The sequence below is a fragment of the Struthio camelus genome, chromosome 3, assembly GCF_040807025.1.
Source record: "Struthio camelus isolate bStrCam1 chromosome 3, bStrCam1.hap1, whole genome shotgun sequence".
Taxonomy (NCBI): Eukaryota; Metazoa; Chordata; class Aves; order Struthioniformes; family Struthionidae; genus Struthio; species Struthio camelus.
In genome coordinates, this window is record NC_090944.1 from 111,195,172 (window position 1) to 111,221,984 (window position 26,813).

Below are 26,813 nucleotides of genomic sequence, written 5' to 3' on the forward strand. Positions count from 1 at the left end.
TTAAACTGGTGGCTGCAACTTGCAGATTATACAACTAATCCCTGAGTGAGATTGTCGCTTTTTGGGTCCAATCCTCAGAGCGTGCAAATTGGTAGCTACGCTGCTTTACCTTAGCAGCTGGCCTGTTGGGTCAAGGCTATGTGACACTCTGTGTCGTCCACCTGTCCTCGTGCAGTCAGAACACCAAAGAGACATTGCAACACAGCATAGAAACATATCCTGTAATTCAGGTTGCAAGGTGTGAGCAAAAGATGTCAGTGATGATATAAAATTGCCAGTTGTGTGATGTGGTGATTCTCCATCTATTCAAAAAAAAAAAAAAAGTTAATATTTTAAAGTTAAGGATCTAACAATTCCAGTTTACAGGGCTATAATTCAGCCTAGGGCAACATGTTGCATACAGGAGGAATTTACCCTTTGACCTGATTAGATGCTAGAATCCTCCAGTTTCATTTTACATGTGAAACTTCACACAGCTCTGATTATGAAAGCCCTGAAGAAAAAGGCCAGAGGTGCTAGGAAGCTGGCAGGTGTGAAAAAAGTCAGAGGTAGCTGCTCCTTATATTACTCCCCACCTCCTGAGAAACAATAGGTCAGAAATCATGTACACTTTCACGGGAAGGTTTTCTAAAGCTGAAAGGCAAAGAAAAGAGAAATACCTGATGTCTGAATCCTATCTGTGCCTATGAAAATCCTCTCTTTGTCTGGAGCTAACACAACACTTGAGAACCTAATGAAACATAGATTTTAATTATGATATTCCCAAAGGAAATTACTCACAAAGTTCTTTTTATTGCTATTGAGAGTAACTCATTTTCTAATGATGTTGAACAATAGCACAAAAAAAGGTAATTAATATGGATGTTAGTACAGAAACGGAAGAAAAGCTCAGAGTTAAATGCATGCAAGTTGAGGGGCACCAAGCAACCTTCATACAAAAATGGTGAACGTCTTTTACTACATCTAGTGTATCAGTACTACATGACAGGAGCACAGCAAACCTAGTCCCTATATTTCAGAATGGGAAAAGAGTAATTTCAGCAATTGCAGGTCCTGCCTTGGGCTATTACGCAATAATACACATTAACTTGGGAGGAAGAAATAAGGTCAAAATAAAGACTATTAAAGATAAAAGGAAAACAGGATAAAACATGTGCCAAAGGTTCAGATGTGCCAAAGGTAGATGTGACATACTACCTCTTCAGCACTACTTGATAAAATACTTCATTGTCTAAATGAAGAAGGAAATTATCTGGTTTTCAGGAAACCACTAGATCTGGTACCAAAAGAAAAAATTAGTTTAATACAGAAAAGACAGATATGAGTACCAGAACTTCAATATGCAAAGAAATTGAATCACAAATGATCACGGCAAAAGGAGACCTGAAAGACTGAAATGTTACGAGATGAGCACCTTAAAATCTGGAACAGATTTTAATACTTTCATTAACGATCTCGGTAACAAGCAATAGAAATGTGCTAATGAAACTTACTGGTCATGTCAAGCTGGGAAGCCTTGCCCACGCTGAGGAAGATAGGTGTATTGCACAGGGATAATCTTAACAGGATTCAGCTGCACAGAATGCAACTCCATACACAACAAGGGAAAAAACTGAATTTCTGTTACAAGCTCAGAGACCACGGTTTAAGTGACAAAGGAGGAGAATGACCATAGGACTTTATTTGGTCACAATCAGCACTTAAACAGGCAAATGAGACCTCAAGAGGCTGCAGGACAGGTAGAAAAGGGAATTACTAAAACTATTGCTCAGTGCCCTGGTAAGAATTCCCCTCAGGCTGTGCGTATAAATTCTCCTAACCAATATCCAAGAAAGGTAAATTCAGACTAGAAAATGTAGGCCAAGAGGGGCTTGAATGAGCTTAATTAGTATGCTAAGCAGCATAAGGAGCTGGTACAACCATGGGTGTGACTTAGAACCAGGAGAAAGAATTCCCAACTGAGATAGCAGTGAGCTTCTGGAGTGCCCTTCCAGCAGGGCAGTGCAGGCAAGAAGCCATCTGGGTTAAGATGAAGCAAATTGTGTTTACAAACAGGATTACATTGACGCCGTTGTCTGCTATAGCAAGGGAGTGGAGTCAGTGAGCCATAACTCCCACTTTTGTTAGCATTTTCTGATAACCAGATTCTCAAACCGCACCCAGCACTGTGGTCTGAGGTCATTGGCTGCAGCATGGAGTATCGCTCTCACTACCCAATGTGCCAGGCCATAAGCTGTAGAAGTCTAGAAATTGAACAGATCTCCGATGTAACTCTTAATACACAGGGGATCACGGTATCTGACAACTGTATTTGTTCAGAAATTGAAAAACATAGATTTCATGGACTTTGGCTGCATTCTAACAATTAATGCAAAACTATTTCCTTCACTGATTTTGTGATTTATTTTCCCTTCCTTGCTTTTCTCCTCTGTCATTTCCACCAGATCTTTTAATTCGATATTTTAATCACATCAGTAGGACCTCTGGGTTTTTTTCATTCAGTGATGGAGATTATCATTTTCCTCTGGCATAAGAGACAAGAAATAACAAAGGACAAAAGGAAAAAGTTTAGTACTGAAACCAATATGCAGAGTAAACATTTAAGCAATGTAACTTGGCAACACTTAAGGTTGATGCAAACTCTATGGTTGAGGATCGTGAAGGGGTACGTTATAAGATGTTCTGATAGTAAGAATTATTATTCAGAATGATATGTAAAAGATGCTGAAATTATATTATTTTAAAAGTACTCACCCTATTTGACTGTTGTTTCATTACCTAATTAAAAAAAAATCTGTGTGTTCTAGCTCTATTTTTTTTTCCAGTCTATCCAAGCAGGCTTACAAACTTACTGAAGGAAATAACAGCTACAAAAAGCAGTGCAATGACCTTCATTACAAATAGAACAGCCTAAACATGTTTGTTCTTTTCCACTTTTTCCAGGACTTTAAAAGCCCAGCTCAAAGGAGTTGATTCACTGTGCTGCCTGTGCTTTTCATAAAACTTCCTAGCAGAAATGAATGTGGGAAAAGAATGTTCAGGATTTGCTTGGTTAAGAATCAATGTCCTAAACTAAAACTAGAAGCATGAATCTTGATCCAGTTTTTTCTTTAATCATTGGCTGCAGATGATTGCACAGAATTAATATGATGCAAAGTTAAAGGAGCTTAGCTTAATTACAGTTTCAAAAGTGTCACAGCCTTTGAAACTTCATTATCTTATTCAAAGAGAGGATTAAGAAACAGTTACTATTCTTTGTAGTGTTTTAAATACACTGGAAATCTGCTTCAAAGTGTCAAAAACTCTGCCTCAAGCCCCCTGCTCTGTTTTATATTCCACAGAGCTGTCCTGTTGTCCTTTCTAAGTACTCAAATTTTGTGTAATAAAGAATGAACAAATGAAATAAGACACTTGTTACCAATGATATGGTTTGCTGTTTATAAGCGTGGGATTATTACTTTTACAATTTCTTTATAAACTTTATGGGAGAGGTGGGTTTCATTTCATTTCCTAAGAATGACGAGTAAAGATAGACAGAAGAATCAATAAAAACAGGTAATCATTTGGAGGATCTTTTAAAATAAGCTTTCTGATAATTGTCATATTACCTCAGAAGTGCTAAGAAAAGTATCCTTATTCTATCAGGTTAAGTTGAGGTTTCTTGCAGCACAGCTGGGTGATTTGAACTCACTAGTTAACAATAACCACTTAAACACTGTATCTGGCTTATGGTGGTTTAGTAACTTGCTGCTTATATCTTCAGAATGAAATAGAAAGACATATATGGGGTGAAACAAAATGCTAATTTAGTTACATGCAGTAAATAAGTAAAGTTGCATTTTCAAGATTTGTACTTTTAGAAAATTTGTAGAATTTTATGCCATCTAGACAATGAGGTAAAATTTTTACTTTTTTTCTGGGAACTAAAGGGAGGAGGCCTGATGGAAAGAATACTCTAAGGACACAACTACCAATCCAAAAATTCAAGTCACTTCAGGAAATGTGCAATGTTCTACTATACAACATATTGCACATTCACTCATATATTCTGAGTGTAAAAACTCAGACATGACTGATCTTTGGCAAAAATCTGTCCTCTAATTTCCACCATTTTTGACATATTAGACCCATTTCAGTCACTCTAAACCAGAGAAGATAAGACAATGTAAAGTGGGGCTTACACTAATTTCAGTATTTTGGATCAACTTTTCCTGAAATTTTCTCCATTGACAATTAATTCTAGAAACAGAAATACTGGTAAAACTATGATAAAGGTCAAACAGAAACAGTCTGCAGCATTATTTGTAATTTTATTTGTATTTTGTTAGTGCTTCAATTTACAGTAGTTCCTTAAATGACTTGAGCAATTGCACATGTGGAAGGCTTTCATTCTAGCCTTAAATCATACTTAGTTTTAAGATGGATAAAAAGGGATCTTCACCTCAATTTATCCAGATCAGATTTTCTTTTTTTTTTTTTTTTCCTCAGAGGACTGGATTTATTTCCGTCTCTAACTTAAACGTGGAATTTCAGTGTGAAGGTCTTAAGAACTGTCAGAGCTGCAAAGTAAATAGCATCGCCATGTTCTACTGGTTTAATAGCGTTCTACATCTGGAATTTGGTTATCACTTTTTTCCTTCTTTTCCTTTCATTTTTTTAAAGATACCGTGCCAAAACTGCCATAGGTAGCTGGTTAAAAAAAAGTTTGAGAACTATACATAAATGTTTTTTGCTAGTAGACCCAGAAAGAAATAATAATTTGTAGTTTAATATTTGAACATCATATGTAACGCTTTTTTAAGAGGTGGAAAACTTGATTCACTACAAAAAAATTCTTTGTTCTGAAAATGACAATGCTTGTCAGGTATTTCTACATCAGTGGTACTTCTTGCAAAAAATGACCAGCTGTACACAGATATATATTTTTTATATATGTTGTAGTTTGTATTTAAGGGAAAATACCCTCCTTAAGAAATCCCATTGATTTCTGTGGGCCTTACCATATTTTTTTTCGGGTGTTCCATAAAAAAGTCAGTTGTAACATAGTGACCAGCCGTGAACTTCTTAAGCTTCCATACACAATAACCAGTCTGTACTTCAAGCAAAAGCAGTGCTGGAACTAACATCTACTAATTATGTAAAAGGGAAAAATGAGAAGGCAATCTCCACTACCTCTTGGGAATGTTTCACATGGGCTGAATAATCTCGTCTCCATCAAAATAAAAGGTAGACATACTCTATTCTTTACTATCAGATAATTGGTCATCAATATTTAGAAAATGGAGGATATTTTTACTGGTGTACTTCTGTTGGAAACAGTTAAACAGTTGGCAGCCTTTTAAAGTTTTAATTCTGTTTTAATGCTGTCTTGTATGTGACTTATGACAGAACGTCAAAGAAATGTGCTTGAGCAATCCATTCTGATGCTATCAAGACATTGCATCTAACTTTACAATACACTAATGGTTTGCAGACAACTTCACCATCTTTGTTTATTATGCAAGGAAGTGGCTGTCTTCTCATGGGACACTAGCCCATCTGTTAGACAGCCAGACGAGATCAACAACAGAGCTGTTTTGTTAGATTAAAAATGGCTAGATCCTATTTTCTAGTATTATTTCTTGTGTCTTGCAACAATGATTGACAACACCTCACCAAACTGGGTCAAAATGATGCCAGACAGTTATAAATATACAGAAGCATAGCTACCAAATATGACAACACAACACAACTGATTTGGCAAGCTAATAAGTCTACTGCAAAACTGGATTTACTAAAACTGCATTGCAATATGGAGTGCTTAACTGAAGGAGATAATGAATTTATCAATTAAGAGATATTTTAAAGTACAGCTGGACAAGAATTTAAACAGGGCGCCATCCATAGCTAAAAATCTTGAAAGAGAAGAGTCTTTTGGCAGCAAGTGGATTTTCAAAAGCTCAAAACTCTTAACAGGAGAGTGGAGCTGCAATCACTCTGTAAAGCACCACTGACTCAGAAGAAATTATCTTCTTCATTTTCAGGAAGAAGCATGTGATGAGGAAAGTAAGGATGACCTGATCCTTCAAGGGATAACACTGAACTCCAGAACCCCAGTTTTTCTTTTTTCAGAGTGGAAAAGTTATGCAGTCTCTCTGTAACTCAGAATATCACTTGTAAAATGGGAATACTGGTACTATTCTCAAAACAGAGGTTTTGGAGACTGTTTTAAAAGTCCAGAAGTAGAAAGCTATCAGTAATAGATCATACAAATACTTGAGAAGGATTTATTGCAAATAACATTAAGATGACACCAATTACCAGCAGAGCAAGAAATAAAAAGATGATGTGAGATCATCTCTATAAAGACCCGATTTAAAAAGCATTTAAACACTTGCTTGTCAATTCCTATCCAGAATCATGCTTTAACTTACACTTAAATGCTTTTCTTACTAGTGATCCTTTCTTGAATAAGTATCACAGTTATTAAAGCAGCTTTGAAAATTTTAGAAAAATCCTAAGATATAACATAACACCCTGTTACTCCCCTAATACTCCCTATTTTGAGTACGGATGTGGGTGGGGCATTGCTACTGAAAATATTCTTAACTCATCGGAGTTTGAGCACTGTGAGTAAAGGTTTGTAGAAAAGCAGGGCAGGATGAATACCTTCTATTTTTCAACAGACCTAGTCCAGCCCCTACAACACTTAGTCTGACTGATGCTACTTTCTCAAGAGGAAGCTAGCAGTACTGTCAAAAGTCAAACCTAATGTGCATTAGCCAAGCTGGATGCAATCTCTTATAGCATTCACATACAGTATATGAGAATTCCTGGAGAGTGAAGCTGGAGGAACCAATTCAGGAATACAGAAGAAAGATAAAAACACTTTCTGCAGGGCATTGAAAGCAAGGCTCGAGAGAACACCGGCACCAGCAGGGAAGTGGGCTGACAGTGCTCATCAGTTGTGGGGGCATAATCATCATATATGAGCTGCAATGTGATGGCCTATAAGTTGCAGCTTTTCAGCTGAGGAATTAAAATCCTGACCACACAATAGCCAGCATTCAGTGGGAACTGAAGGAGGTGAAAAGAATAAGTAACTTTTCCTATCCTTCTTTCTTTCACTACATACACTACAATCCTTCTTTCCTGCTTCCAGCTACAGTGAAACTCCCTGAGTCCTTCACTCAGGACAGTTCCCAAAACACAGGCCATGAGAGAAAAAGAAGTGGAAAGAAGAGGAAGACAAACAAACAGAAGAAAGGATGTATGACAAAGGTACAGCTCCATGAGAAGCGTAGGCAAGCCAAAGGTCAGTCAAGACAGAGTATGGGACTTCCCTGGACAAGGTCAATGAGTTGTTGCTTGCTGTAAAAGTGTGTCAAGATTTGGTCTGAATTATCATCCAAAAGAAGTGTTTGGCAATGCAGGGATATTCTGTAGTTGCTATACTCAGCAGCAGGGGGTATTGGAAACCTAGAACTTGAGTGATGGATGTGGAAGAAGGAGGGTGATAAATGGGAACTGAAAGTACTCAGCTTGGCAGTAGATACTCATCTGAAACATTAAGATTTCCCCAGAACAAACAGCAGGGTCATCCATGCACTCTCCTGAACCCAGGGCTCAGCTTTGGCCTGACCCTTGCACTCCAGGAAGGTCTCTGCAACACGCTTTATCCTAGTGCTAGCAATGTGTTTTTGTGAGCACATGCTAAACTTTCACTCAGTTGCCTTTGCCGTTTTTCCTTTCTCAATGCCGTGCTCAGCTTTTGCACGCTAGGATACAGTGTGTTGGAGCAAGGCCTTCCTAGTGGTGTGACAGCGTGAGCATACATACATGTCTCCCTCACCGCATGAAGACTTCACAATTCACTTTGCAGCTACCAGCCTTTTAGGTGCTCTGAGGGTACAGTGACAGCAGTCACAGACTGCTTATGGCACAAATGCATTATTTGTGGACAAAAGTAATCCACCAGATAATTAGCTTGGAGACTGCTTGCCAGCTGATCACATAGACATATTACACCATTCTAACATTCCTGAAAATTGAATTATACTTGTACATTCCTTTCTTTTACTTTATGTAAGTTGATTTTTGCATTCTCAAAGTATATTTTTAACAGTCTCTGTATTTTTGGTGCTAGCTGGATTTGAAATCATACTTGGAAGCATGTAACAGAACTGGCACAGACAGTAGTTGTTTTAGGATATAAGTACTTTTGGCATCAAGGCTTTGGCATCTCTTTCATCAGAAAACCTATTCTAAGGAATGCTGCTCTTATCTAGCAGATGTTACACAAAAGTATTTGCTTTGTCCTTTACAAAATATGGCTCAGAGCCCATATCCACTCCACAGTGGAGATAAGAGTGTTGTTTTTAAGGTAATGAGTTGAAGTCTCTTTCCCCTTAGAAAAGCTCTTTAGGAATCTTTGACTATGAAGAAATGAGCATTTCCCGATGAGGATTTGGAATGTCGTTTGTAAACAGTTCCCATTTGTATGCAATTTTTACTACATGAATTATTGTTTCCTTAGCTGAGAGAGCAAAGCTGGACATATAAAAGTATAATTAAAAAAATAGCTGGGCAAAACGTTTGCAAGAAATCCCTTTCGTTGCTCAGAAATTATCTACAATCAGTCTTTTGTTATGAATTCCTTCAGTACTCCTCTTTGTTAGTCACAAGTTTTGTGCAAACAAATTTCTCCCTATTCATTGCACACCAAACGCTGACTGTAAGGTTCCCTTTAGTATTTTAACATGTTCACCATTTGATAGGTTCAAGCTGTGCAATTGGGTGTCTAAGTCACATGGTATTGTTTATGTTCTCAGAATCCTTTTGCCCCTAATGATTTTCATATGGTCGAGACATAAATTTTGTTTCATGATTAAATGAATCTTGGCTCAGAGAAGCCAAAATTAATTTTTCAGAAGCATTTTGTACAAACAGAACTCCAGTGACATAAACACATTAAAAAGGGGTTGTGAGCACAGCCAGAGTAAAAATCTATTTAGAAGATGCCAAAATGCTAGAATATTTTTCTGTCCTAACAGACCCAATAGCCTTTTTTTCTCATCAGTCCCTACATACCATAGAGTGGCTGTAAGCTTCCTTGATTCAGTATGAGTCTATATGCAACACTTGTGTTTTAAGTAATTTAAACCTTCACAAAAAGCAATTTTACAGAAAACATGCAGAAGAATATATAATTTCACACCACTGTTTGTGCATAAATACTTCCAGGGCCAGCTGTCTGTCTGCCAACTGTATACAATAAATAATTTGTTATTTCCACTCTCCTAGGAAAGGAGTTTTCTTTAAAACAAACCTTCACAATATGCGTTGTTTGCTACCATTTCAAGGCCTGCTACACCAATGGAAAAGAATGTGCTAAATGTAGCATTATCATGCAGGTCAGGCAGGGCAGCCCGGTACACATTTTCCCACAATCTCTGCTCATTAACATCTAGTTCCCCCATTGTGCAGATTTTTGGCTCTGTTCCATCAGAGCAGAGAAGAAAAATGTTTACAATATGCAAACTTGGAGGGACAAAAAAAAAAGGGCTTTGAAATGTCAGTCCTTTGGGATGAAAAGTTTCAAAGGGGAAGGTAAGTCAAAGGTTACTAATGGGATGTCTGCAACACCTGCTTTTAGTGGAGGTTTCATAAACAAGCTTTACTTCTCAAGAACAGCTTGGCCTAGACAAAAATACCAGCTAAAATATCTGTGGCTAGCTTGAGCAGCCTGGTACTTACAAACAGAAAGGTCAGGTTTGTTATATCCTAGCATGGCCTCTCACCCTGCTTTTATTGATAAAATGAGATGGCCTCAGTGGCCAACATTGCTTTTCACATCCTAAGGCCAAAGGCAACATGGTGTGCTCAGACTCGGCAGGGAAGCAGCAGGAGGAGGAAGGTGACGTTCAGGATCACTGTCGTAGAGAGCCCTGCTGTCTGGGAGAGGAGCTCAACTGCCATGAAACGGAATGAGTTTTGCAAACTTCACAAGTTTCCTAGCTCAGCTAAAGAGCCCTCATAAGGCACTTTCAGTTATCGTGAGCAAGTTTCATAACTGTCATAACAACTCAGAGACCTTCATTACTGTTTTTCCCCTAAAACTAATGAACTAATGCATATTTCTAAAATGTTAATATTTTGGAGCATGAAAGAGAAGTAAAATTCCGCTAAACATTTATAGGGCTGTTACAGAACTTTAACACTTAGCCATTAGGAATATCTTACCCCGAGAACATTCATGAAGTTAAAAAGCAATACCTTCCTTTTGCAGGTGGTGACTGAGGAACAGGGCTATCTAAAATGCTTCCATTTTAATACAGAAGCAAGCAGATAGCAGCATGGCAGGTAATGCCACAAATTGGTGTTTGTGTCTGATTATAGGCAAAAAGTGTAACCTATAAAATTTTCTCATTTTTATAGCATGGCTAATTACATTTACATGAAGGTAGTATTGAAACAGCAAGGAGGAGGAAATTTTCCCCACAGGAAAATATTATCAAATGTCACCTGCTTTTCTTTTCTTATCATTTATAATTTCTGATCCATAGCAACCAACAGAACTATTTCAGCAACAAGTGTGATATTAACCATTACCAACCAAATCAAGACCGTTCTAATACTTCTATTTACCACCAGAATTTGAAAGAAAAATCTCCAAGATGATGAATAAGAACATGGACATTAAAGTGGATATAGGCATGGACAGAATCCCAAGAAAATTTAGGAAAATACTTTCTGGGCTTTATGTATAAAAATTATTTGTGAGTTTGCCAAGTGTCTTAAAAGGACCTCAAATTGTAGAGCATGGGTGTTTGCCACAGACAGAAAATCAGGTCTGTTGAGATCCTGCAGCTGAATTACTGGGTCATTTTTCAAACTGATAATCCCTGTTTCTATTCCTCCAGAGAATTCTCAGCACTATTAACCACATTACCTATCACGACTGGGCACCAGGGGACATACCTACTGGTGGAAGAAGTACATCTAGCAAGAAGTTTTTTAGAGCACCTAATGTATGTCTACCATGTTTATCTATCCAGAAAAAAAATGTTCAAAGCTTTCTGTAAGTTATGACTGTCCTAAAAAGAGGTAGTGTACACTTGTCTGGATACATCTTCATAATAATTCAGTCATAGTATTCCTGAAACTGGATCATATCTGGCCAGCTCAGGGCATAGGCAGAAGGCAGTGCAGGCTTACGTTTGCCTAGATCTGTCTACACAGATGTAGTTTGCGTCACAGGGTTTTTACTCCAAAATCATTTTTTAAGTGCAACTTACCCTTGCAAATGAAAATGATCAGTTTGATCTCAGTTCGCAGATGCAGATAGTAAATCTTGACAAATTGCATTTTTGCAGTTACAGAGTCCCCTCTATATGTATGCATAGTTCAGCCCCCTTCCAGCATGTGGCAGGTTGAAGAAAACCTTTAAGACAAACAGCCATAAAGAATTCAACTTTTAAAAACATAGACAACGGATGCTTTTAATGTGGTTTAGAGATGGCAGAAACCATTTGTTTTACATGAAAATGTCAATCTGGACAGTGGTGTAAACACAGAGAGCGCACTCTGTATGCCTTACAAATGTAATCCAAATTTATTTATAAATACACCAGAAGCTGGGAAATGTCTTCAATAAACTATTTGCATTTTTCATGTTTGCAAATATGCAATTCTAAAAGTTCATCTAGAGAGCTACAGCAAGGTTTAGATAAGTTTGTAAGGATGACCCCGTTTCTTATTTTCCCCAAGTTTTCCCTCCCACAAGTTCACTGAGCTTTCACTGAGTTCAGTAGAGCTGTTCCTTTTTACACTGGGATGAGATCAGAATAGGGTCTTTTGTAAACATATGGTATGTCAAGAAACATGTTTAAGTCAAATGTAAGCCTTTAAAGTAAGGGTTCTGCTTTTGGTTTACATAATGATACGTTATGTAGAATAGCTTTCCTATTTTATATTCCTTTCTTTCTTCTCATACCACCCGTGACTCTTCTCATTATATATTACTCTAGATTTTTTCTTCTTGCCATTCCCATTACAAACTACATTTCTTCTGCGCTCTTTAAACAGCATATTGATGTGTTTAAACTTCCTGCTTTTGGACTGGAAAATCATTCAGAATTTCCGGTGGGACTTTCAGTTGGGCAGATGTCTATACGTAGGCTGAAAAGTTCACATTAACTTCTGTAAAGTGATGAGAGGATGCACTGAAGAAGCAGCGCTGGCTGCGATCAATGTCTGTTTAGCAGGACTGTCAGCTGAATGAAATGCTATGTTCTGTCCCAAGTCTCTCCAAGGAAGTCCTGCAGAATTGTAGGGGCACTAAATGAGAACATGACAATATTCCCAAACAATATTACCCAGTCCGTATAGTAAACAGACCAACTATAAAATAATTTTTGAACTCTAGTTTAACTGCACACAACTGGAAGCGTAAATGCTTGGAGGATCAGTGTGATGCTCTGGTTAACTGGTAAACAGGTTTCATCTTGGTGTGCACAACAGAAATGCTAACATATCTGTCCTTTTGTGAATGAGTGCTCAGGACCAAAAATTACTTTTTGAACGATCAAGAGAGCAGTGTTCATCTTCTTAGTGGATGCAGCACGAGGGCAATACTCATCTGTATCAATGATTTCAATAACTGGTATCTGTTTTTAGGAATGGGTTCTTATATCAAATCACTGTGTACGGGTAGGGCTCTGGAAATGGGCTTAGCAAAGAAACACGAATATGTGGTACTGGAAGCCCACCTCCCTTAGGGCAAAAATCTCAGCTAAAGCACCTTGGCAGCATATTAATAGCTATAAAAGACTCTTTCTTTGCTGACCACAAATATGCTGTGGTCAACAAGAGGTCTACTCACTGTTTTGTTAAAAACAGTGATGATTTATTTTGCTTCAGCCATGTGTGAAACTAGTCACCACATTATGAATAATAATATCCTCTTAGTCTCAATGGAGGTCTTTTCATACAGAAAGATCCACAAAGCATTTAACTAAATACTCAGTATAGCAATCTACTCGCTGACCACTAAAATATAGCCATATCTGGGATGGAAGACTGTAGCTATTTAACAATGCACAGCAGTGTAGGAAAGAAAGAGTAGAAAAAAATCCATTAGAAACCAAAGCAAGAACTGAAGTAAAATATAGCTACCTTAATTAGGCATGAACGTAGAGACTGTAGCTAAAATTGTAACTTTGAAGAGTGCCCTGGAATCTTTATGTCTCTGAGAAACCCAGAGTTTATGCAGCTTTTCTCGGGATGACAAACTCCAACAGCACAGTGCCCCCTACTGTGAAATGAAATCCACGGAGGCTCAGAGGGGAGAAAATTGTATATTAAATCACTCAGCCAGCTGTTTTCTGCAGCACCGTCCGGAGGTTAGAAAATCCGATGAGGTCAGAACGCAGGTGGCAAAGAGTCACCCTGGTGCACGCTCCCAGACTGGACCTCTCGCCTCTGCTCAGATTTGTTGGGGATCTGCTAAGGCAGCTCCTTGTAACTATTTCCAAAATGGCAAACAGAATCAGTAGGACAAAACCCCTATAGGATGCCTATAAGCATGCCTTTCAGCTGCACAGTTCTGGAGGTTTTAACGTTTATGTTAGTGCCATGAGTAAACCGCAAATGATTCCCTTATGTTTAATGTATTTGGAGCTTTGGCCTGCCCTTAACTCAAATGAGATCTACAAATGAGCAAATGCTTTGCCATTCTTGCTGTTTGTAATCTGTCTCAGTAACAGTTTGCACTCCAGGCAAAACTACAGAACTATATTATTTGTTATACCTTTGAGTGGCAAACAATTCCAAAATCAGCTAGACCCTGCTAGGTGAAAAAAAGCACCACTCTAAGACAGAGAAGTCATCACTCAGCATGTGTCCCTGATGCTGTAAAACATTCTAGTTAAAATTATAGAAGTCTGCTTGTGTCCCTGATATTTAAGATAGCTTCCAAACTCAGTATTGTACTGGGGCATGTTCTCATGCTCTCCTGATGCTTGCTAAATATGTTATACGCACTCAAAATACTGTAAGTTAAAAAAAGAGTAGAAACTTGTAGGGTTTCCTGTAGGGTACTTTTAGGGACCCAGGAAGATTTAAACACAGGAAACATCTCAGGTGACTGAAAGAAAGAAAAGTTAGTTCAGTAGCAAATGGCAGATCCTGTGACAAATCACACCTTGATTTGGGAGGCTCGTTCAAGCCTTACAGTGGTTTCTTTTTCCCCCTTTCCTGCAGTAAACCCTGCCAGCAGATTTTATTCCACCTCCCACTCCCAAACACGCACATGCACACATGTGCACACATGCGCGCGCACACACACACACACACACACCCCAATCACACACACACACACACACAGGCTCCCTCTCAAAAGCTGGGAGTTCCTAAGAAGTTTGCAGCTGGTGTAATGCATTTTCCGTACCACCTTTTGGCAATCTGCAGGAAACAAAGCTTCTTCAGGGAGCTTGTTTCATAAACAAGCTGCCTTTCGCTCCAGCACAAGGCACATTTCTTTAACCCTTCTATTTCTCCAACATAAATATAAAGCAAGTATGTCAACACCAACATTCATTCCAAACCAGATACTCAACTGCGCTGGGGCAGGACAAAGCTGTGGTGGACAACAGCAGTGCCTGAAGTCCTGCAGAAGGTGTTCAGGCAGTGCAGTGGCAAGTGAGGAAGTGGCAACCTGCACAAGGTAAAACAGAAGAGTTTACTTAGCAGATCACTAGGCAGAGAGGAAGCACCCAGACACGCTATGTGTTTCCAAAAACTGCCTATCAGATGGGGCACACATTGCCTTCACATAGTTCTGCCTGGTCCTTTGGCAGTTTTAAATAATGACAGGCTGAACATGCCGTGTGCTGGCTTTAGGTTGGCAGAGTACTCCTGATCCACACATTAGGTGCTGCTAATTAAAGGGGATACATAAACTGTAGTTCAGTGCTAAAATATAGCTGTTTGTGCCTCCTGGGGTTGTTTTACCATGACTTTTTAAGCAAGTACCATTACTTGTCATTTGTATGTCGGACAGAATTCAAGTTAAAGAAAATAAAAGGAAACAAAGTGAAAAATAGAAATTTCTGGAAAGGAATAAATTGGCAGTATGGTGGTTTATTCGCTATGATGTTTTTCTGTGAATGTCTGAAGAGGATTACAAGATTTCTATACCCTGTAAACGTTTAAGGAGTTGTCTTACTGATCTAACCATATCTGGTGGTAGTGATCTTGCTGGAGAGGGGGTGTCCAGTGGTGGAGATGCTAAACAGTTCCAGTTTCGAAGTCACTTGTTGCACTCTGTCTCTACACACACACACACACACCTCCCTCTCTGTTGCATGGCTGACCTCTGAAATTCAGGCTTCTCAAGGATGTGCAAAGTTTGTGTTCAAAATGTCTCAAATCACTTTTTTCCTCCTTTTTTAACTTTTAAAAGTCTTCATGGTCTGTCAGGGAAATATACAGGTAGGGTAATGTGGGGAAAGGGAGATATGCATATTTCCTGTATGTAAATAATCCAAAAGGTCAGATTTCAGCTCAATTTACCTTAAAAGGAACAAAGTTGTGCACCTCCTGCTTTTTGAAAAATCAGGCCTCCTTTAAAACGCCTATCCAACATCACTTTCAAAAGTCTAGCTCATACATGAGTTATACATGTAAATCACTATCACAAAAATGAAATTCCTTCTTTGTTATACTTGAAAAAAATCAGAGCTAAACTCTTCTTCTGTTACTATCTCCTAGCTTACTGATTTGAGTTTATTTTGTACTAGTAAGGAAAAAGAGAAGGCTGAAAAGAAATGTGGATGATTTATAGTTTAGAAGGGCTTTGAAATAAACCAAACGTTTGCTGCATTCAATAATGCTCTTTCATTGCTGTTAGCATAGGCCAATAAGCACAATAGCAGCGAAGTTTTTGGATAAGTTAAAAGCCTTTTTTAGCACAGAAAAGAAAAAGAACTTGTTTACGCTTTAACAGCTGCTTAAAGACAACAAATGAAGCTTAAAAAGGCACATACTAACATCAACACAAGATGTTCCTCAGGCTTGAAAATAAAAAATCTGAGCTCTGTTAGACTTAGACATTGATATCAGAAGAAAAAGAAAAATAGTGTTTTCCCCTTGCATTTCTGGAGACAGACATTGTTTGCTAAAGAATGTAAAATTCAATCCTCCAGGGAATGCCAGAGGCTTTTTGGCAGACTCTCTGAAACTCAAGTTGACTCTTTTCTGTAACAACTAACATTAGAAAGAAGAAAAAAGAAAAAAGGAAGAAGAAGGGGAGAAGGAAACATAATTACTTTCAATGTTTACATGGCTCCGGCTTCTCGAGTCTGTAAAAGTATCGGACTGCAATGACTGAACTTAATCTAACTTTATACAATTGACAGCTGGACTGTGACTACTTTTAATTATTCTAAGTGGGTATTTAGTTATTTATCTTAATTCTTTTTAAAAGAACAATGACAAATACTTAAATTTTGTTAAGAAAAGAAGAAAATGTACTCTCTCATATTTGTAGCTGCTCAAGCTCTATGCCACCTAACAATATCAGCTTTGTGCCTAGACAGACCAGTTAACTAGTCTAACATCAGGGTGGGCATGTATTTTACTGCCAACATCCCTCCAAACACCATTTAACAAACGTTCTCCATTCAAGCTGAACAGATGGAAAAAAAAATACTCTCAGGGACTGAACTTCTATAGGCATAAATTATATGCCTAGCAATAGGAGTGATAGAGGATAGAGGATAGAGGTTGCTATAAAATGACTTGCTTTTAACTTGGGCCTGCAACCCAAGCTCTCATCCTAAGAAACTACAGATTATCAGTGTTACTCTCATAGTTCATGGGCATACATAGTCCTGTGGTAATTTTATAAATATCTTCTAGTGAAGGAAATTCCATATCAGTGTCAAAAAAGATTCATAAATCAAAAAGAGTGATAGCTCTCCCCTCCTCATAGTTCTCTCTCATATTCAAAGCTTTGCAGATGCAATTGGCTCACCCTACACTTCCAGTATACCTTTCTATCTCCCAGATGTGTTTATTAATACTGGGCCTAACCAAATGTTTTAACCAAATGTTTTAAACCAATGTTTTAACCAAAGTAGTGCCTCCCCTTTACAGTCAACCTTATTAAAGCTTTATCTAAACTATATGGAATTAACAGAAAAACACTAGTTGATTTTGTGGGAAAATGGGAGAAATATTGAGGGAAACCATAGCACTAGATCTAATCTGTCAGGGCTGGGAAGTCAAAAGCAATTTTTTATGTATCAGTAGCAAACGCATTCAAAAATCCTATCCTTTCAACTCAGCTTCTTTCAGCACCTTCCATGAATATTGCCCTAAAATCTTCTGTTCCTTATCTATATATGCATAATTACCTATTTGGATGCAATACTGTGACTTGTTCAGCTACAGTTTTACCAGAGGAATGAAATGTTCTGCAGTTTCCCTCTTCCTCCATTAGCATAATCTGAACTGCCTTTTATATTCTTTCTTGATAATTTTGAAACCACCTTTTCACTTACAGACCAAAGGAAACTATAAAAAAGACACTGCATATGTGAGAACAACAAAATAGCAAAGATGCTGTGGGTATGGGAGTTAAGGTTATCAAAGAACTGATAAACGGATATAGATAGCCAATCATATCTAATCCAGTGAATGGGGATGGTTACCATCTGACCTGATATAAAGGCATTAGTGAAATGATTTGTTCGCTTGAGATCATTTCCTGGTAAACAAGATGGTCTTATCATAAATTATAAGATTTGATTACATATATTACCACAACGGCCTAAGAAAGGAGTGCTCAAAAACATCAGTTCAGAGAAATGTGTATACATGGTTTAGAATACTGATATCTGCTTTTATTTTGTTTCCTCAGACTATAGTCAACCAATTCTTTTGACTGGCAGTGATGACTAAAAGCAAAGTTTTTGGGAATACACATTTCAAGCAACATAAGGTTCTATTCAGTAATACTGTCTAGCTAGATCACTAGCTAGATTATGCAACAAGAAAATCTAACAATAAATAACTAAAGCACAGAATTCACCAGCTCTCTAGATGCTGAAATGGTATCTGAAGTACTGTCACATTAAAAATTTTAAAAATTAAAACAAATCTATGAGTAATCTTTGCACACCGAAAAAGGAGCTCCACTGGCCAAATAATTTGCAACAACCTTTTTTTTTAAGATAGTGCGATTACCCTTCCAGAATGACTAGTTTCTGAGACATTTTCCAAAAGATAAAAAAGTATAGAAAAATGGTTCGTTGGTTGATTTGCATTTGTTAGCCTACTCTGAAGCATCTGGTGACCAGAGAAGATTATACAGGGCATTATGGAGCTTCTTCCATCTTTAATATTAACAAAGAAAAAAAGAAACAAATCCATTCTACGAAAAGCTTTATCAATCTTTCTTTTGACTGAAAATTTGCATTCTGTTGTAGCGTTCCTAGTTATCAGTTTAGTACCATTGTTTAGTAACCACAATATAATCAGGTGGAAGGCAACTCAGATAGCAAGAGCATAGTAGAAATCTGTGAGAAGGAAAAAAGTTTTTGCAGATTCTGAGATTACATGCCTATCAGTTATTCTAAGTACTCAGTAAAGGTTACTACACCAGGGATTCATATATTTATCAGTTAATCTGTCCCAATGCCATGCAAGGTAATTAATGAAAGAGATAGGCAGGCATGACTTCAGGCAGTAATTCAATATTACTCCAAATCTCTGCATGAGCAAACCTATGAACCAAAGAGGAAATGCATACTGTACAAGGACACTTGTGTTCTGAAACGTGATCCCCCATGGAGTTTTCAGATGAAACACTTTTCCAGTGATTAACTCAGTACATTTGAATTTCATTAGTCACCTAATGTTGTAGGTGACTGCTTATTCGTACTGCACAGAGAAGAAAACAAGTTTTCCATGAATAAAATCAGAGTAAAAGTCAGATAACGGCTAAGTCATCTTAGGTCACTCACAGCCTCACTGCTCCTTGCTGATCCAGAAGAAAGTTCAGTATTTGTTCATATGAGTTTTTTAATAATTGTGCTGTACTTTCCTTGTTTTCTGGCAGAAAGAGATTCATGCTAGATAGATAGAACTTATTTCTCATACTGATATGTCCCTTCCTACAGGGTTAATCAAAGTTTAGAGGAGGGAGGAATTTTGGCTTACCAGAATTTGTTAGCATGCCCTGAAAATGCCCTGATTATACCGGCTTTCACAGTGCTAATAGCACACCTCCTCTTCCATGGCCCCTGCTTGGCTGATCAGGACTTGTGGAGAGGCAGGAGTGATAGGGCTTTTCTCTAGTCCACTCCTTAAAATACTTCTCAAACTATCAAATTCCTTGACATGAAATTGCATGTGCTTACTCACCTGACAAAGGAATGTGTCAAACGCTCTGGCGTATTTGAGCAGTGCAGTTGCTCCTGTGATGAGGGAGGGAGAGTGTACAAGGCTGCTACCCATGGAGTGTGTCCTAGGATAAAACTAAGTTAAAAGGTGGTCATGCACACAACTGCAGACTAGCTCATGCTCCAGGACCCTGCATGCTCAGTGCAGTTAGTTGATGGAGCCCTCAGCGATTTTTTAAAAGGTGCGAGCCCTCAAAGCTCTATTGCAGGTGGCTCAGGGGAATGTGGTTCATGCAAGTTCCTGTAGCACTTGGGGAGAGCATTATTTGACCCTCTGCCTATCTATTACTAAGCAAAAATCAACTAAGCTAGCCCTGTGGAGTTCACCAAATTAAAAGGTCTCTCCAAAGAAATCCATGCTGCAAAAGTGACCACTGGATATGCACATTCTTTGCCAAGAAGTGATTCTTTCTGCCATACTTCTGGGGAGAGAAAATATCAAAGACCAGATAACAAGACTAGACGTTCAATAAATTCAGTTAAGGTTTAGATAAGTATCCAAAGTAAAACCAAATTTCAAAACTTTGAAACTGTCCTGCTACCGCAGTGCAAGTCTTTCTGCTAAACTCACAGGGCCTTGGATTTTGTCTGATATACTATAGCAGAATGGAGTATTTTACTCCTTATCATAATGTGGTATTTTAAGCCTGTTCATGTTCTTTTAGCTCAGCAGCACTTTCATGGGCTGCCTTTTTCTTTCAGACATCAAAGAAAAAATTCAGACTGCACTGACAAACTCGATTCTGGATTACATATGGATAAGAAATGGTGTTTCTGTACCATGAAACTTTTTCAGCCTTCAAGCAAAAACTTTTCCTGTTCTCTGCTGGGATGAAAAACAAGTTCTTTTGAAGTTTATGTAAAAAACAAAAACTCAGGGGAGATCTATGCAGTCCCAGTTTAAAACCTGGTGGTCAGAGCTCTTGTCTGTCTGAATCAGACTAAAGGCTTGTGATTAAATTTCCATGAGCCCAGGGAAGATATCTGAATACAGGGCTACCAAAACCTCTGTCAGCCTTTGCCAGGAATAGAGATTTTTGGCAGAAATTCTCTCCTAGAGACGAAAACTCTTCTTGGTAGAAGTCACTTCAAAATCAGCAAATTTCAGTAAAAATGTGTGATGAAAAGAAGAAATTCTGTCAAACTATTGCAGTTTATATCCAGCTTCTGTCCAGAAGCAAATCACATATTAATCACAGATGATAAGGCACTTAAAAACAAAGTAATACTAAAGAAATCCCACTCAAACTCAGAAAAGTCTGTTACTTGCATTTCTGATACCTGTTCTGATGTTCTTCTCTACAACATCCTTAGCTTCCTAAATTAATAAATTAACAGATATCAATTGTTGCCTTCTCAAATGTTATTTATAAAGTATTTTAGATTTTGGTGGTGAACTTTTCAAAACACTATTAGCTTAGCTAAGAGTTTCCAAAGTCTGGCACTTAACATACTTATGGAAAAAGAAAAAAAATCTGGCCTTCTGACCCTTGTCTTGAGGTCAGGACTGGAGGAACACCTCTGCCCTGAATCTGTGGAGCCCCTACAGAAAGTCCCTACCAGAAGCTGCAGCTAGTTTTGCCACCACTGCATTAATGCAGTACAACAGAGATCTCTTTGTAAGATGCTGGTACCCAAGCAAATGAAGGTAAGACCTTACCTCCAGATAACAAGGCCCTCATAAGAGCAACATCTGTGTTTAATAAGGTGGTACACAGTGATGTTTTTATAAACTGCACTGCCAATATTATTTCAGGTGACTTGGAAACAGTCCTATACGGGGTTCCATGCAAGTGATCCTGGTACCTGTGCGAAGCCAAAAGGAAGCATATGGAGAAAGGTGCACTGCAAAGCCGTGCCAAAGCCACGGGGTCAGGAGGGCTTACTGGGTGTAGTTTGTTCCAAAATTGAGACTTCTGTGTCTTCAAGATTGGATTTCTTCCTCTGTTTTACAAGGTGAGTGTAACAGCGCTGAGTAGGCAGAAAGGAGAGTTTTGGGAAACTATGACTGTTTTTTTGTTTTGTTTCTAATCTTCAAGGTGATTTCTCCCTTCCTTTCTGTGTCCATTTCTGTTTCCCTTTCCTTTGCCCTTTCCCTCCTTCCTTCTTATTTTTCCTTTTTTTTCCCCTTCTCTCTGCACTAGATTTTCAAAGCTTTTCTTTGCAGACTACTGTAGAGAGACTGTTATAAGGTAAGTACAAATACTTTTTCCCTCTCGTTACATAAACAGCTGGTTTAGAAAGCTTGTGGAGAGTTGACATCAGCCACAAAAACTACATGGTGACTTTTAATTAACAAATGATACATATAGAGCTCTAAAAACCTTCAGGTTTTTTAATAGTATTTTTACTCCATAAATATTTTACTCAATATTTAAAAACCTTGCTATCTCACTTTTTGAATTCTGTGAAAATGTGTTCTTCCACACCATCCCAAAGTAAAATAAAAACTTTTTAGTTGCTGTTAGGAAATCTGTGACAGCAACACAGGCTAAAACTAGACCTTTTATCTCGCATACCTTTGGCTTGAACTTTTGATTCAGAAGTGCCGAAGACACCTGAAGGCTGCAGCGGGTTCTTGAACAGCATGAAATCACATCTTCTGTGGCCCAGCATGACACCTCTTCTATGCCACTCCTCGCCTGCAACAAGAGTCTTTGGGCCTCCTGGCTTTCGAAAGAAATAAGAATAGTATTATAGGTTATCTTTTTCCCTCGGTGCAGCTTCCTTTCTCCCAAAGACACAGCAATGCCTGTAAACATGCACTCGTATTTTTCCCTTGGACTCTTCACGTATTAGGTTACATGACCCTTCTGAAGACAAAATCTTTTGCTAGGGCTTTTATAAAGGAATTCTTCCATTGAATTGGATGGAATGGAAATTAGTTCACACCTCTCTCAGGTACTATTTCAGGCTCTCAGCAGACTCAGGAAGACACTTTTACTGTTGCATTTGGTTCATATTTTTAGCCTTTTTTTACCGTAAGAAGACTTTTGTCTTTTTGAATAAAAGTCATCACATGATGCCCTAGATTTAAGCTGTCTATGGCTTATTCCAGTCCTGGAGCGATTGTATAGAATCTTTTTTAATGGGCAAGTGATGATCAATTTCACACAATACCATTCCAACACTAAATAGACTAATTTAAACACTAAATGTTTAAAGGGAAAATTAAGTAAAAATGCTGCTATAATTTTAATAAAAGTACTGTTTTTGAATAAAAAAGCTAAATGTCAAAGTGTAATTTCTATGATGACTGTACAGTTTCCACATGATAAATAAAGTACATGTGTTTTAAAATAAAAACTAGAATAAGCTCCACATACTTCTTCAGCTGTTGCTTAATATATCTGGAATATATTAAAAAGTCATATTCAGTTATAACTCAAACAATGCACACGTCATAAAATATACAATCTTTGTACAGAGGACTAACGCATACTCTGAGTTAGTTTTTCAAAGGGGCACACTCCCAGTGTGAGTGCCACTGAACCCAGTATAGACACAGCAAATTGTGTATTTGACTTCTGTTTCAGAAGACGAAAATTCCTTCCCTAAATTCAACCTTCTTGGCTGCGCTGTCTTTCCAAATATTGTCCTTAAAGAGTAAGAGTTGCTACCAGCATAGCTTGCTTTTTCTGTTCTGTTATGACAGCTTTACTCTACCTGAGGTTAATGATGTAAAACTGGAACGACAAAATTTCTGTAAATTAATGACAGTAAGAGTTTCCCTTGTTCACAGGCAGTTCATTCATACCTTTCCAAGCCGATGACAAAGATTCCATTGACTTTGGTAATGGCAGACTTTTACCTATACAAAATCCAGATTTTTGACCCTATCTTTAAAGTGCACATATATTCTTGCAGTTAAATATTGCTCCATAAAACTTTGAAAAATAGGCTGTATAAAAACACAGAAAATATCTGTACTGTCTTTTTGGGGCAATTTATTCTTTTAGATGCAGACAGACACAAAGGGTATGGCTATTGGGTTTTGGTTATTTGAATGCAAAGATGTTTGGCCTCAATTCAAAGCACAGACCAAATCTAAAAGGCAGTGAGATACCCACATGATCAATCACACCTTGTTTATCTTTAGTGCAGCATGGGAACAAAGATCAATAATTTGTTCCCCTTAAGGCTTTATTCAGGTTCCTCTGAAAAACAGTGCAAAGATACACACAGAGCTGAATTTGAATACAGGATTTCTGAGATGCAGCTAGGAAGCTAGTGCCTCATATAAGGTTTATTTCTTAAATCTTCTTACTAATAAAAATCTTCCTTCCACTCTATGCATCTCCATTCATGCTAGGTTCACATTTAGGGTTCAATCTTGGAAATCTCTCTTTATACTAAACCAATATAATTCACCTACTCACCAATAAGATGTAGTAGAGAATAATTCTCTAATTGTTTATCAAGAAGAAGGAATAAAACTGGTACAGACTGTGAAAGTCTAGCATAAATATTTATTTGTTCCTTTCAACTGTTTTATTACTTCCTTGCTATTTAACTGCAAGTTTACTTAACAAAGGGAGCAAGTAATAAAGTGCTTTACTAATAACTGCAAACTCCTAACATTAAGTTGGCAGAAACAATCCATTTTTAATAACAGTCTGTCTTGGTAACCTTGTATTTTGACCCAAGGTGAAAGGTGAAGATTAAATCTCCTCCACCTTTCTGAATGCAGCTGCTGTGCACACAGACTTTAATTGATGTGAGACTTAGCTTTGTAACTCAAGACCATCTCCCGCCTGCAGCACTGAAAACGTGCAATTCAAGGCTCAGTTACTGCTGATAGCAGGTCCCTCTCAGCTGATGGTTTGGACAGGAGAATAAACTCTTTGTGATTAGCTATTCTCCATTAGCGTAACTTTTCTCTTCTTCATAACTCCAGTAGTCAGGTCAGGCCCGTAATGATGGCCTTTCAGCAGGAAACATTATAAAGGGAAACAAACTGAAAAATGTGATAAACAGCCCATGGGTGAACAAAGCTGTAACGCTGGAACAGAGATCTACTTGACACTCGCTAGACAATGTGTAGGTGTGAATTTTTCTGTGGGGAGAGGGATTTGTACAGATATAATTCCTTTTTTTTTCAATTCTGTTTTGCACTTGACTGAACATAGGGTAAGTCCCCAAATCCAGAGCAACTCCTTCATTTTCTCCCCATCTATTCTGCAAATATCCAGGAATTAATGTGATGGCCTTGGCAACATAGTAGGTCTGATTAGGTTTTTCTGAGAATATTAAACAAGGCCTTCAAGGTCTAAACTCATAGCCTCTATTGCTTGAACTAGTATTTTCAGTACTGGCCTAGAAACTTCTCTCTGAAATCAGGGACCAAATCAAGACCTAATATATAAAGCGATGGACGTGATAAGATTCTATGAGTGTCCTAGAAACTTACACCAAATCTGTTGATTGGTAAGAGTATCTGAAAGCATTAGGAGCTAAATCATTTTACATTTCTTATGTGAATTTGAATAAACAAGTAACAAAGACTTGGTGAACTGCACTGTGTAGTCTTCTCAGAAACTTAGACTTTGCCCTTCATGAAACTCTAGTCACAAAGCAGCATTTCTAACATATGACAACCAAATGCACGTGTTGAGGTTAGATGGAGGACCAGTATGTCATATACACATTGGACTTATTACTTCAAAACTAAAAGAAATTAATGTTTTGATCTGTACTGGCAATGATGAAAATTGTGCAAGAATATTCCCATAATACTGCACTAACTTTTTCATACAGAACTATAAAGTTAACATGTATTATATATGCATGATCTAAACAATCTGTGTTGTGTGCCCTGGAAAAAGACAGGAAAAAACAGCAAAACCAAGGAGCAGCATGTGTTTCCAACCTAGTCTTTCACTTCATATCTTTCTGGCAGGTCTACTTATTTTAGAGAAACCTGGCTTCTATGTGCTTGTGGTTTTAATTCCAATGCCTGGTAAAATTTAGACTTCCAATCAATGGCTGAGTTTAGAGATCCAGATTACCAAAGTGAAGACTTTTTTTTTTTCCCTACTGCCTGCCAAGATCAAGTGATAAGAATGGGTGTGCTCTGTGGTTTTTAGAATACTCAATAGTTTGTGTAATTAGATAGTATGATGTTTAAAGACTCGTGCAGTACAAACTATGCTTGAGCTACAGGGACATTTCTGATGAATCTCAAATCAGTCCAGTAATTCCTTGAGACTCCAGATGCTTTCACAGAGCAGCATTACCAAAGATTCACCAAGTATTATAGTCTTAATTCAGGCAATTCAGGGACTTTAGGAGTTTTTTTCCCCCCTTCACCCTGAATAGAACATTTTAATGTGAGAATTACAGACCTTTAAAAATAAACCATCCTCAGATTATCCTTTAAAATTTATTAGCATCTCCAAGGAGGGAAATTTAAAACTGACCTTCATAAATCTGAGAGTTAAACTCATGAAACAAGAAAATCAAGATACGTAATGATGATGAGCATGTGCTAAACATTGCTAGATTTGTCAATATTTTTAAGAGTTCTGAGCAATTAGTGCTGAGCAAAAAGTGCTCTAGAGGACGCTACTTGAGCAGGGAGGTTGAACTAGATGATCTCCAGAGGTCCCTTCCAACCTCAACCATTCTGTGATTCTGTGATTCTGTGAAGAGGGGTCTTCTGAATTGTTCTTTGCAGTGGAGATGATCTTGGGCAATTGACTTTCAGAATTTGGAAACTGCCCTCTAACTTCAGTTACTTCCATTTTTAAATGTCCATAGCTAAACAGGGATGTTGAACCCTAGGCTGCAGATTCACATCACCTCTGAATACCAGAGGCTAAGACTGTGCCTAAAACATTGGTATAATGAAAGAACAGTTTTGAAAATGGAGTCCTCTGCAGACTTCTGAGCCCCTTCTCTGAAGCAAGAATAAGTCTGCTTAACTACCTATACACAAGGAGGAAAAGCACCACCAGCCAGCATATTCTTAAACAGCTTAAGAGCCTCATCAGGAGCCTTTCTCAGAAGGGCATGTGATTCCACTTCCTAGTTATGTGTGTTGTACATAGCTTAGAAACATGAGTATTTGGACCTTACTGTTCATATATGCTACATTTGCACCATCAAAAACAGGAGACACTGAAAACAAGAGATCCAATGCCACCTGCTCTGTTGCTTTATTATACTGGCTGGTAGAGTGAAGTTAATAGGCCGTGCAGAAGAAGAGACTACTCACTTTAGAAGTGAGGGATAAGCGTGGTGATGAAGACATTTCAGACAGAGAAGTCTCCCAACAAAGTGACATGAAGGCAAGTGTGGAAAAAGTTGCCAAGTTAATTATGCAGCTTAGGGAGTTTTTACTGGGATTGATAGGCTAGAAGCAAATTT

General features: G+C 38.0%; 1 protein-coding gene across 1 annotated transcript in view; it reads right to left on the reverse strand.

Annotated features, from left to right (window-relative positions):
* LOC138066838 (uncharacterized) overlaps positions 1-26,813 on the reverse strand; it is a 216,296-nt gene that overhangs the window by 13,704 nt on the left and 175,779 nt on the right. Inside the window, exons 6-7 of the mRNA XM_068939683.1 lie at positions 21,965-22,115; positions 19,408-19,510 (exon numbers count right to left, since the gene is read on the reverse strand). Of these exons, the coding sequence (XP_068795784.1) occupies positions 19,408-19,510; positions 21,965-22,115 (254 nt within the window). The remainder of the gene's footprint in view (positions 1-19,407; positions 19,511-21,964; positions 22,116-26,813) is intronic.